General features: G+C 38.0%; 1 protein-coding gene across 3 annotated transcripts; it reads right to left on the reverse strand.

Annotated features, from left to right (window-relative positions):
* Positions 1–621: 621 nt before the first annotated feature.
* Positions 622–13,167, reverse strand: LOC129942854 (uncharacterized). Of its 3 annotated transcripts, XM_056051952.1 has the most exons (6): positions 12,996–13,167; positions 8,063–8,189; positions 7,549–7,996; positions 6,912–7,108; positions 6,731–6,850; positions 622–6,675 (listed from the first exon to the last, which is right to left on the reverse strand). In XM_056051952.1, exons 2-6 carry the CDS (start codon positions 8,133–8,135, stop codon positions 698–700), a joined length of 6,816 nt encoding a protein of 2,271 aa, XP_055907927.1. In that variant the 5' UTR covers positions 8,136–8,189; positions 12,996–13,167; the 3' UTR covers positions 622–697. The 3 variants fall into 3 exon arrangements, with proteins under 3 accessions (XP_055907927.1, XP_055907926.1, XP_055907928.1); XM_056051951.1 differs by lacking the exon at positions 12,996–13,167 and having other exon boundaries at positions 8,063–8,277; XM_056051953.1 differs by lacking the exons at positions 7,549–7,996; positions 8,063–8,189.
* Between the last annotated feature and the right edge of the window lie 740 nt (positions 13,168–13,907).

Here is a 13,907-nt window from a genome sequence, read left to right on the forward strand (position 1 = left end):
ACACCTTTCAAGAGCCTCAACAACATTATCATGAGATGTGTATAGAAACCTCAAACACCAACTAACATCACAGGCTAATTATATCAGTAACGAATTTTCTTCTGAGGCTATTAGTTATATATTTAGAGCCCGAGTCGAAATACTGAATCTAACTCTATGCCGCATCGAACTGATTTTCCACAAATGTGTAGCCTTTGTAGCATTAGAGAACCAGAATCGTGTCCTCTACTTCAAGAGATATTGCAATACTGCCGTCTGCCATGTCCATATTCTTGAAGAAAAACTTGTGTTAATAATTTATATCTTAAAATAAAGAAATTATCTATCTATCTATCACCTTATAAAGAAAGTTTAGTTCTCTGGCGATAAGTAGAGACTTCGTTCTAGTTCTTCTTTTTGTGAATTGAAAAAATAAAAGAGGGTTTCCATAAAAGACTGCACGCTAAAATGGCATCAGTACCAGCTAAAAAGCATTCTTTAAGTAAACTTATTTTGTCACTAACAGCATCTTTAAAATGAATTTTTTTCATTTTCTTTCAAAATTCACATTCAACAAAAATGTTTTCTGGCTATAAAAAGATTTATTTATTTTTCAAAGGGTTGAGTCACAGTCAAACACGGTTATAAGAAACTGTGGAAATTTATTTTTATTGATATTCATCTAAAGGTAATTTTATAACATTTTAATTTTGTTTAATTATCGTCTTTGATTTCTATTCCCTTGATCCTGATTATTTTTAAAAAATGTGGATTTAGTTTGATGGAATTTGACAGATGACTTCTTGATAAGACGCTCCTGATTTTCCTGCTTTTCCATTTTTGTTCTTTGTTCTTGACCACGCGCTGATGGTGGTAGGGGTATTCTAGTTGACGAAAGCGTCGGACCAGGACGTCTTGATTGCATTCGATTTCTGCTGGGTGGATTAGCCTCCCTTACAACTGGAGGTCTCATTCGACAGGCATTAAGATTTCCTGCATTTGGTCTTTCCTCAGATTGGGATCGACGGCATTGATTAACCACACGCACTTCATTATGTTTTGGCAAATAAGATATGGGACATCCAAAATTAACCGGTCTTTTAAGCTTCGATGTAATTGGATTTCTTTTCGGAGCAACTTGCTGTTCAAATGGAGCATAATTAGGCATTTCCTCGAAGACTTTTCTAAAATCACCAGATCTTTCCATTTGATCCCTGTTTCTTGAATCTCTCCTGGGAAAGAGTTGCCGTGCTGGACCCCCAGGACACTGATAATCCTGACGTCGACTTCGTGATGGTAATTTTGGTGTTGTTTGAAATGATGGACATGATATGTCTTCTAAATTTTCTCGAGGTAAATATGAACTACCACGAGCTCTTTGCATAGAATCTTCATAACTTGAGTGAAACCTTGGGGCTGATATGTCCATTACACGTTCTACAGGGAAACTTGTCATGTAATCATTTTTCTTTCTATATGTACACGGTACATTTTGGCCTTCATTTCTAGTTGAATTGTTAAAAGATGATGGAAAATCTGGTTGACAAATAGAATCAATATTTTCCGATAAATCAATTTGAGGCATTGGTCTGTTTATTATTTTTCGTTCCCGTGAAACATTTGAAGTTTCTTGAAATGACGACGGGAATTCAGGTTGAATGACATTTTCTAACATCTCAGATGTATCAAACTCAATAGGTAAACGTCTTGAAATTCTATTCTGTTGCATTTGTCTGGAAACAGATTCTCGATTCTGACTAGTTTCTCTTCCTCGAGAGTACCTCCTTGAATCATCAAAAGAGCTCGGAAATGAAGGTTGGCAAACATCGTCTAGTCTTTCAGAAGGATACGCAGAGCTTTCGAAAGTTGTTGCAAAATCTGGCTCACTGATATCGTTGAGTCTCTCAGAATTATCAACTTGTGGAAAAGGTCTTTGTCTTCTGGGTATGCTTGAAGAATCTTCGAAACAAGACCCAAATGAAGGTTGACAAATACCTTCTAATTCCTCAGAAACATCTATTAATGGAAAGGGTCTTCTCTTTGGAGTTTCAACAATAGCTCTTTCCGTACTTTTTATGGAATCTTCAAAAGAAGTTGGAAAGGTTGGCTGACTTATGTCATTTAATTCTTCTAAGTTATTTGTTTGATTTCTCTGCATTTTTCTTGGTGTATGCCTTGAATCATCAAATGTAGATTGAAAACCAGGTTGACTGACATTATCCAGATATTCTGAGCCACTGACTTGGGGAATGGGTCTCCTATCCCGATTACGCATTGAATCTTCAAAAGACGAAGGATAACACGGTTGACTGATGTCTTCCAATAATTCAGAGCGATCTAGCCTTGAAAGAAGTTTTTGTCTTGGACTTTGTGTGTGCCTCTGAATGCTTTGCTTGGGTCCCTGATTGGACTCTTCGAGAGAAGACTGGAAGCTAGGTTGACAAACATCTTCAAGATTCTCAAAACCCCCGGACTGTGTTTGACGGGTGTTGTTAAACAAGTCAGGTAAAGGTCTTCCCTTTGATTGAAGTGTGGAATTATTATAAGAGGACAGGAAGTTGGGTTGAGATATATCTTCCAATCTTTCCGACCTTTGAACTTCTCTTGACCTTTGTGTAGAATCTTCAAATGAAGATGGACAAAATGGCTGACTTACATCAGCCAAATTCTCTGATACATTTACTTGCAGTAGTTTACACTTTCTCCTGCAATCGTCGTTAGTGCTATCAATGGAAGACAAATATCTGGGCTGACTGATTTGATCTAATCTTTCAGATGTCATCTCTTGATATATGGGTTTTCGGTTCATTGGACTCCTCGTTCTCTGATGTGACGATTCCATAGACTGTAAAAATTCTGGTTGGCTGACTTCATCCAATATCTCTGATGTCTCAACTGAAGGTCGGCAACTTTTTGGTGAAATATGTCTATATCGTCTTGAAGGACCCGTAGAATCTTGAAGTGATGCGCCAAAGCTGGGTTTACTAATGTCATCTAATTTTTCACATGTTTCGATTTGTGGAAAATGTCTTCGCCCCATTGGAGACCTGCCTCTAATTGCGGCGTTTTGGAAAGAACCTTCAATGGAAGACAAGAATTGGGGACAGCTAATCTGATCAAGATTTTCTGATGTTTCCATTTGAGGTAAGGGTCTTGGGCATCTGATTCTTTTTGAGTTATCCTGAAGAGATGCTTCAGTAGAGTGTAAGAATTCTGGTTGGCTGACTTCATCCAACATCTCTGATGTTTCAACTAAAGGTCGGCAACTTTTTGGTGAAATATGTCTATATCGTCTTGAAGGACCCGTAGAATCTTGAAGTGATGCGCCAAAGCTGGGTTTACTAATGTCATCTAATTTTTCACATGTTTCGATTTGTGGAAAATGTCTTCGCCCAACTAAAGACCTGCCTCTAATTGCGGCGTTTTGGAAACAACCTTCAATGGAAGACAAGAATTGAGGACAGCTAATCTGATCAAGATTTTCTGATGTTTCCATTTGAGGTAAGGGTCTTGGGCATCTGATTCTTTTTGAGTTATCCTGAAGAGATGCTTCAGTAGAGTGTAAGAATTCTGGTTGGCTGACTTCATCCAATATCTCTGATGTCTCAACTAAAGGTCGGCAACTTTTTGGTGAAATATGTCTATATCGTCTTGAAGGACCCGTAGAATCTTGAAGTGATGCGCCAAAACTTGGTTTACTAATGTCATCTAATTTTTCACATGTATCGATTTGTGGCAAATGTCTTCGAGCAATTGGAGACCTTCCTCTTTTTGCAGCGTTTTGGAAAGAATCTTCAACGGAAGACAAGAATTGAGGACAGCTAATCTGATCAAGATTTTCTGATGTTTCCATTTGAGGTAAGGGTCTTGGGCATCTGATTCTTTTTGAGTTATCCTGAAAAGATGCTTCGGTAGAGTGTAAGAATTCTGGTTGGCTGACTTCATCCAATATCTCTGATGTCTCAACTAAAGGTCGGCAACTTTTTGGTGAAATATGTCTATATCGTCTTGAAGGACCCGTAGAATCTTGAAGTGATGCGCTAAAGCTTGGTTTACTAATGTCATCTAATTTTTCACATGTATCGATTTGTGGAAATTGTCTTCGACCAATTGGAGACCTGCCTCTAATTGCAGCGTTTTGGAAAGAATCTTCAATGGAAGACAAGAATTGAGGACAGCTAACCTGATCAAGATTTTCTGATGTTTGCATTTGAGGTAAGGGTCTTGGGCATCTGATTCTTTTTGAGTTATCTTGAAAAGATGCTTCAGTAGAGTGTAAGAATTCTGGTTGACTGACTTCATCCAAATTCTCTGATATGTCAAATTCTGGCAATCGCTTGTGTAGTAACATACCTCTACTTTGTCTCGGTGGACCCGTAGAATCTTGATAAGATGCCATAAAGCTTGGATGACTAATCTCATCTAATCGTTCAGAAGGATAAACTGATGGAGAATGAATTCTTTTTGCTGAGTCTTGGAAAGTGTTTTCAGCTGAACACAAAAATGAAGGCTGACTCACTTCATCCAACAGTTCTGAAGTTTCTTGTCTAAGTTGTCTTCGGTTTACTGGACAACTTGTTCTTCTGTTGCTATCCTGAAAAGATGGTGCTGTAGAATGAAGAAATTCAGGTTGGCTTATGTTATCCAATCTTTCTGACCCAGAAATTTGGTTTAGATCTCTTCTTTGTCTATATGAAACACTAGAATCTTGAAAAGAACTCATAAAACTTGGATGTGTAACTTGATCTAATCTTTCTGAAGTATCAACTTTAGGCATGCCTCTTCTTCTTATTGGACACCTGTTGCTACTTAAGGAACTTCCATGAGTGGCTTCAAGAGAAGACGCAAATTCAGGATGACTGACTTCATCAAGATTTTCCGTTGGCTCCCTTTGGGATACTCGATATATGCATCTTTGTCTAGAGTCTGGATGAGAAACTTCCGTAGAATGTAAAAAGCTTGGTTGACTAACATCATCTAATCTTTCCGAATCTTCAACTTGAGTTATGCATCTTTTACTCAATGGGCACTGATTTCTTCTTGCTGAACTCTTACAAGAGTCTTCAAAAGATAACGCAAAGTCGGGATGACTAACCTCATCAAGTCTTTCAGATGTCATCGATGTGATTCCCGGTCTTTGGCTTGTTTGACATCTGCTTCTTTGTCTAGAGTCTTGATAAGAAGCTTCCGCAGAATGTAAAAAGCTTGGTTGACTAACTTCATCTAATCTTTCTGAGGGTTCAAATTGAGGCATGCCTCTCTTACTAAATGGACAGGCATTTTTTCTTGTCGAGCTTTGATAAGTGTCTTCAAAAGAAGATGCAAAACCAGGCTGACTGACGTCATCAAGTCTTTCTGAAGTCTGCACTTGGGGCATTCGACATCTGCTTCTTTGTCTAGAGTCTTGATGAGAAACTTCCGCAGAATGTAAAAAGCTTGGTTGACTAACTTCATCTAATCTTTCTGAGGGTTCAAATTGAGGCATGCCTCTCCTACTAAATGGACAAGCATTTTTTCTTGTCGAGCTTTGATAAGTGTCTGCAAGAGAAGATGCAAAACCAGGCTGACTGACGTCATCAAGTCTTTCTGAAGTCTGCACTTGGGGCATTCGACATCTGCTTCTTTGTCTAGAGTCTTGATGAGAAACTTCCGTGGAATGTAAAAAGCTTGGTTGACTAACTTCATCTAATCTTTCCGATACTTCAACTTGAGGCAACCGCCTACATGATTTTATACCTTTACCAAGCCCTGATGTTGTTCTCGTGCCACTATTTTCAAATGATGAAGCATAAATTGGCTCACTGACATTCTCTAATCTTTCTGAGTTGTCTCTTTGACTTAAAGCTCTCTCATATCCTCTGCAAAATCTTTCACTTCCTGGTAGATTTACTCTCCCGGAAGCATCCTGTTGCCTTCCTGAATAAAATCGCTCCTCTTCTCCAGACATATGTTCGATTTTGCATGCATCTTGTTCTTCAAAACTCCTCTGCTGAAATGATGGTTTCGAAATATCTTCCAAATCTTCTTGCGGTAAATCTGAATAATCTGCCAAAACCCTACGAGGTTTACATTTCCACTGATCTACATTTTTCCAAGAATTTTCATTTAATCGCAAGGGAGAATACCCTGGAAAGGATTCGAAAGTTGGTTCACTAACATCAACTAAATTCTCTTCATTTTCAGTTCTATCAACAACATTAACATGGTCCTGCTCCAAAAATTCTTCAACTACTTCTCGTTTATTGCCATCGATAGTTGTATTAGTTTCAATCTTAACCACATTTCGAGAGACCAAGTTCTCATCTTTATTTTTGAAAATCGTCCTTGGATCGATGGTCTGATGCTCACCAAATAAAACCTCGTCATCCATGTCCCTAGCTGATAAAATTCCAAGATCTTGATCGGTTTCATGTTGCTGATGGATGGTGTCTTCACATGGTTCATGTAACGTTATCCGCTGACAAGGAATTATTTCGGGTTCAACTTCAATTTCTTGCTCAATTTTTGCTTGAGGTTTTTTATTCATTTCATCTCGTATTTTTTGCAGTCGGCGACATAACTGTTGTTTGGCTTCGTAGTTGTTTTGGTTATCTTCATTTAAAGGACTACGATTAGTTCTAGCATTTTCGAAGGATTCGATTATTTCATCGGTCAAACGTGGTGGCATTGGACTTCTTTGAGCCTGGAATCGATCATCTAAAATGTAGAACATTTTATTTAATGTAATTCAACATCACATCAAAGAACAAACAATCTAAATTTTGAAAAACTCCACGTGGCGAACGGAACTGCTCGTTTTGTGAAAGTCCAAATTGTTCCATTTCATAAGGCCTCATTGTCTGTCCCCTCCCTCCGAATCTTTGTGGTGTTTCTGTTTTTTTTAATAATGGAATTTTAATTTTTTTTAATGGAAATCTCTTGGAAGATCTTACCCGGTCTTTCGACATTATTTCTTTGATAATTCGTGTGTCGCGAAGATACTGATGGATCTGTGTTAATGTTTGAAAAATTTGGAACCCTTTGACTACGACGGAGGCTTGAATTTTGAAATTGTTCATCATTCAAAATAATTTGGGAGTTGGTGGCTTGCATTTCACAACGGGGTTCGTCAACGGAGGAGTTTCGGGATCTATAAGAGGGACGTTGTTAACTTTGTGTCATAAAGCAAAGCTGATAGGTTAAAGCCAAACTCTAAAAGAAAGTTAAACAATTGGTAGAATAAAAGGATGTTTTGATTAATTTTGATCTTATCAGGTTACGAACTGAACCACAAAATTCTAGCTTAAAAAATAATCAAATAATCATTAAGCTTCACCTAAATCTATAACATATAAAAGTCTGCTAAGAGTTAAACTTGGCAGATATTAAATTGGAATTCTCGGCTTCTTTTCAAAAACCAAACATTTTTTCCAACAAACCTGACCAATTTTAGAATATTAAGAGGAGCAGTTATAGGGCAAGGCACATTTTGTCCAATAATTTTTAATTAAAAATATTGTAACTGAATGCATACAAAGCTTTCAGGAAAAACTTTTAATTTTTAATCTAGGGAAATATCAATCGTCATACTCTTTTCCGTTAAGTTCTTCATACTCAGCGCGTTCTTTCCATTGACCAATTGATTGATTTTTAATAACACCACCTTCTAAGTTATTCCATTCTTCTATCGGTTGTTTTGAACAAGCATAATAGCAATGTTGTCCAGTTGCTGGATCATTTTGATAAGTGACCAACTCCCGTCGATCCGACGAAACAGCATATGAAACTTCAGGGCGTTTTTGTGAATCTCTTTTCGAACGAATCATATTTGAAAAATCTTCCAATTTATACGAGTCCCAATCGTAATCTGTAAACGTTTTATTTTCAATTGGAGACTCTTCAAACGGTCCAACCAATAATTTACTTTCAATTGTAAGTAAAAGCAATTTCAAGGAATGTAATTGGAGATTTTTAACTTTGCTGTCTTGATTTGGTACTAGCTCAATCTTTTTCAACCACTGACAGGCTATTGTACGTTCTATATCAAACCAATAAGTATTAGAACTTTTTATCCTAGGCTTTATTTATTTAATACAAAAATTACCAGTATCACACAAAGTAAGGATTTGTTTTTTTGCTTGTTCCAAAAAGATTTGAATTAACTTCTCCAAATTCATTGGTTTTTAAATAATACATTAGACGAATGAATTATGGTTGTTTGGAACATTTATCTTTAAATGTTGAATACAAAATAAAGTGTTGTCAGTATTCGAGGAAATTTTTTTTCGTTACAAAGTTTTTTGACATATTTGAATTTTGTATTTGTAGAAAAAAATTAATTATTAATAATTATTATCGTAGCTAAGTTTAAACTAGGCTTATAATGTACGGTGTTTTGTCACAGTTAAATAAATAAATTAGGTGGCGCAACAGTCCATTGAGAACTAGGGCCTTACAATTCTCAACCATTCTTGTGTGCGAGTAATGTTGTCAGGGATGAAGGAGACCTACAGTTTTATGCCGAATCCAATCAGCTAATTTGAGAAAGTACTTTTTATGAGGAATACTACTCTTGTCAATTCCTCGCAAGATGTAGTACCTGTGAACAAATCTTTAGATTGAACAGGCAGAGATTGAACCCAAAATTACTGACATGACAGTCCAAAGCTTTACCCATCACGCCACTATCACACTATTGTGGAGGAAAAGTTAAGAACTGCAATGTTTTTCAACGATTTTGAAGAATTTTCAAAGGCTTTTAAATGTATACTTTATTATGAAATAGCTTCAAGCCTTTTCTTCTGCTTTTGCTGCACACAAAACTACTTCACAAACCCCATGTGATACCTGTAACCCTGGCCTTCTTTAACAAGTCCCTTCTCACATCTCTATAGTCAACCACCGACTTTTTCACAGGGTCTTGGGAATCGCATGTATAAGATCTTACTGTGTCTTTTACGAAAGAAAGTTTTAAGGATTTAAGAATTTTGAACCAGTTAATCTTTTTTTTTCATGCTTGAAATGCTCCAAGCTGAATTTTTATCACAATGCTCCTTATTTCAAGTTTTAGCCAAATAATACATTTTTAGAAATTAGACCTTCATGAATAATCACTGCAACACTTTTCAAGACTGAAATGTATGGTTAGTTTTTTAGAAATTTAATTTCTAATTCAATGCGTTAGTTTGCCGCCAATTCAATGTCGATATACTTGGGACCACAATTTCTTCAACCTATCGCTTAGAAGGGTAACTCTTTCTCCACCACTTATTATCGAAGAACGTTAGTGCCCATTCTTTCCATGCTTCAAAGCTGATTATTTAATTTTATTTGAAAAACATTTGATAAAGTTTGCCATCAGGCTCTCTTATCAAAAGCAAGACGTGTTTTCGATTTTTATGAATTCCTCCTTCGTTGGATTATAAAAAATCTTTGGGACCGTTCAACACCTGAAATTCTGTATGTTATAATAACAATAATTTACCACCTTTGCCATTATTGATGCATGTTAATAGGGTCAACCAATTTAAAATTCTAGGTATGCGCAGCCGAACAACTAGTGGAAGCCTTAAACTGCTGCAATGCAAATATTACCGCCATCCAAGAAGTGCGATGCGATGGACCGGGCAAACACAAACTAAAAGACTGTCTATTTGGGTGTGGATTTGTTGTTGGTACTAGACTCAGGCAAAAAGTCTTGAGTTTCAACAGTCAAGGCTAAATTCGCCTAATCCAAATATGCGCGATGAAGACACCAAAGACATACATATTCTTGGAGCTCTTGGACAGGACATATGAGCAGTGCCCTGGCTATGACTTTAAAATTGTCTTAGGGGATTTTAATGCTAAGCTAAGAAGAAAAGACATCTTTGGTGGCACAATCGGGAGATCCAGCTTGCACGACACTACCTCCGACAACGGATTCAGGCTGGTCGATTTCGCTGCGGGGCGAGAGGTTCCGGTAGCTAGTACGCAGTTCACGCATCTCATCAACCGTCAACCAGATTGACCACATTGCGATCGACGCACAAAACTTCTCCAGTATCCAGGATATCCGAACATTCCGAGAGGCCAACATTGACTTGGACCACTACCTCGTTGTAGCCAAGGTACGGCTACGGATATCCCGATCCAAGCCGAAAGAAGGTAGTACTGTGAGAAGATTCGACGTTAGACGGCTACAATCGCAAGAGACTGCCATGTCCTTTTCCGATCGAGTCTCTAATAACCTCTTAAGGAGTCCTATGCTTCCTGCATTAAGCATTGAAAACCAGTGGCAACATTGCCTTGCAGCCATCAGAGACGCCGCCTCTGAAGTGCTAGGTTTCACACGGCCACCACAGCGAAACCCCTGGCTTGACGACGAATGCCGGCAAGCGCACGCAGCGAAACAAGAGGCATACAAAACGGCGCTGCACAAAAGGGCTAGAGCTGCTCGCAAGCTCTACGGGCATAAGAGGAGAGAGGAACACCGGCTTCTTAGATGAAAAAAAAAGAGAGCATGAGAAGCTCGCAATCGAGGAAATAGAGCAATGTCACAACAACAATGGATTCGTAAATTTTACCAAAAGGTAAAAAAAAACTCCCAGGGGTACAAGCCACGAACCGAAGCCTATAAGGACGATCAGGGGAACATCGTAGTGGAACCACAGTGTATGTTGAGAATATGGAAAGACCACTTCTCCAAATTATTTAACGGCGATGAAGAAGCGAATTCCGCTGTAAGGGAGATAGAACCACTCAACCTAGACGGCGAAGATCAAGAAAGCATGCCGGAGAAGTGGCATCTCAGCATAGTATGCCCGATACATAAGAAAGGAGATCCTTTAAATTACGCCAACTACAGAGACATTAGTCTCCTTTACATTGCATATACGATCCTTTCTGCTGGCAGATCTTGGAAAAAACCCAGGAACTTCAAATCAATACCCACCACCTCGTTATCGATTTTAAAGCCGCGTATGACAGCATCTATATAGAGAAGAGCTCTACAGAGCAATGTCTAGTTTTGGCATCCCTGTCAAACTTATCCGTTTGTGCAGAATGGCTACGGAGAATGCACGCTGCTCTATCAAGGTCGGAAAAGATCTCACCGATTCTTTTAATGTCAAAAAAGGTTTTAGACAAGGCGATGCACTGTCATGCGACTTCTTCAAAATCGTTCTTGAAAGAATTGTGCAAAACTCAACTGTCAACACTAGAGGCACAATCTTCCAAAGGTCCATCCAATTACTCGGATATGCAGATGATATTGACATAATTGGAAGATCAAAGCGTGATGTCAGTGGAGCGTTTTTGAGCATTGCGACGGAAGCGAGGAAGATGGTTTTAGTGGTCAATGAGTATTTGCTGTCATCAAAAAAGGACATTTAACAACGACGTCTTGGACAAAACGTCACCATGGACAGCTATAACTTTGAGGTAGTTAAGGACTTTGTCTGTCCACCACCGCCGAAATCAAACGAAGAATAAATCGCTGCTTCTTTGGATTTAGAAGACAATTGAGAAGTAAAGTCCTGGACCCTGTCAAAGAAAGATGAGAATGTCTTAGGATACTTCGAGAGAAAAATTCTTCTAATGATTTTTGGTCCAGTACGCATAGATTGAGAATGGAGGAGAAGATATAACTACGGACGGTACGAGCTGTACGGCGACTCTGACCTAGTTAGCAGAATTAAAGTCCAACGGCTTAGATGGCTGGATCATGTAGAGCGAATGGACATCAACGCTCCAGCCCGGAAGGTTTCGAATCCAATCCCGAAGGACGGCGCGTGTGAAACTGAAGACAGCTAGCTAGGGACCGAACTGACTGGAGACTCTGTTGGTTGAGGCCCAGGTCCGCCCCGGACTGTAGCGCCACCGTTATATTTCAACAAAGAAATTTCGCTTAATTTTTAAACGTCGTGATTCAACAAGGTAGACAAAAAAGCTTTCTTGAAAGTTCATCCTGGGCAAAAAAGAGGACGCATTGGAAGCATTGCTTCAATTGATCAGGATATAGCTTCTACTTTACAAAATTGTAAGTCAACACATAAAAAGCACTTAGCGTCAGTGATGCTCTGGTAACATTGGTTCAAGCTAAGCTTTCCAAAAAGTAGCACCAAATCATTCGAAGTGCCGCCAATAAAAGGACGAATGAGGATGTTTTTGCCTTAAGGCAAAAAAAGAATGTTATCCAGATCCGAAGGAAATAAAAATATGCTATTCATCAGCTGAAATTTCTCTTCAAGGTCTTGGAGAGGGCAATAGTAATCTTGAATGAGGCACGTGCAATTTAACGCTAATTGGAAAGTGGGGTTTTGATGGCAGTAGTGGACAGTCCGAGTACAAGCAGCGAATGGTGGGGGAATTTGGTGATAGTGACATGTTCATTACGTCATATATCCCCCTTCAACTTTTCAAGAAGGTAATGACGACAAAAAAAATTTATAGCAGAATGCCTGACCAGGATCCACAAGATATTGCAGATATTGTTTGTACAACATAATTTAAAGCTTACAATGGTGGATGGAAAAGTTTGCAACGCTTTGACAGACAACCTATCACAACAGGTATGCTATATTTGTGGAGCCAAACCATCTCCAATGAACGCCATTCAAGTTTCCTTACAAAAAACAACTAACGCAGACAGCTTGGATTTCAGCATATCTCCATTACATGCGTAGATACGTTTTTTTGAATTTTTTATTCATCTTGCGTATCGAACTGATTTCAAAAAATATGAATAGGCCCAGATTAAAAACCGCTCTTCGAAAGGCAGAAAAAGCGTATTCCAAATGATTTCAGGGAGAAAACTAGGCACTTAGTACTTAATCATGGGGCACAAATCGTCCAACATGCTTTATAACCCATGGGCCAGTTAACTAAAGAAGCTGCTGAAGTAAAAAACAAAGAGGGTAAAATGTTTAGTGAAAGAAATACACGATAAATAACAAGAATTGCGACCAACACAGATTTAATAAATAGGTTGGATCTTTCCGCTGACCCGCTTTTGTCAAACGCTCATATTCTTGAAAAATGCAATGAATCAAGCTTACCTAAAGAGGTTGTACATTTTTTTATCCGATAAGCTTCACTTCAGATTTTCCCAAATTGGCCTTTTTGAAGTCCTCAAAATTTCACTAAGAGATTCAATTCCTTACTTGACAAATAATTCAGAATATACATAATACAAATAAAAAAAAGATTGAAGGAAGAAAAATTACGTTTCAGCGTTCGGCCGATAAAAAAAATGTTTGTTTCAGTGTGGGAAAGTGGTTTTTTTTCGGTTTCAAAGGCGATATTAAAAAAAAAACGTGTTAGAACATTAAAATAACAAGTTAATTTATATTTGGTTTGTATTATTTATCGTTTGAAATAAAACATTTAATTTTGACCGCTCCTCCCATATAAGCTTTTTGAAAATAATGTTTCTAAAGTGTTATTTTAACAGATTTTGTTCTAATGAAATAGCTAGAGCAGCCTTCCCCTTCCGAAATTCCAATTCTTCGTGGGTCATATTATTAAGTACATAGATTCGTTCTTTTGCCGTACTTTATGAATGTGAAATGCTCTAACACATATTGGAATATGCATACATTTAAAACCAATGACAACTCTATTCAAACCCTATCTTTCTTTCCTGAGCCATCCATACCATTGAGTACGCTTTCATTTTGAAAAATTATATTTTAAAGTTCAGTGCGCCCAAAAATGTTTTTTTCGAGGGATACAATGGTTTCAGATATATTAAGTAGGTACAGATCAATAATGTACCGACACCAGGTGTTCTTTCTCACAATTTTCTGAAAGTGCTGGATTCATATGCGAGACTCATCTGGACTTGTTTAAAGGGTATTTAAAAAGACGAAAACTTTATCGCAGAGGTTCCAAAGCATTAGCGTGACATAAAAGATGGAAGAAAGTAAAAATATTCAACTCTAGTCTCGGATTTTAAGAACAACACAAAG

This window comes from Eupeodes corollae, chromosome 1 (assembly GCF_945859685.1).
Source record: "Eupeodes corollae chromosome 1, idEupCoro1.1, whole genome shotgun sequence".
Taxonomy (NCBI): domain Eukaryota; kingdom Metazoa; phylum Arthropoda; class Insecta; order Diptera; family Syrphidae; genus Eupeodes; species Eupeodes corollae.

Excerpts from the sequence above, each read along its gene's own strand:
- LOC129942854 (XM_056051952.1), bottom strand. The coding sequence starts at position 8,135 with ATGAATTTGGAGAAGTTAATTCAAATCTTTTTGGAACAAGCAAAAAAA. Across the intron at positions 7,109-7,548 it reads GAAGAACTTAACGGAAAAGA|ATCCCGAAACTCCTCCGTTG; the intron begins GTATGACGATTG and ends TCCCTCTTATAG. Across the intron at positions 6,851-6,911 it reads AAATAATGTCGAAAGACCGG|AAACACCACAAAGATTCGGA; the intron begins GTAAGATCTTCC and ends TAAAAAAAACAG.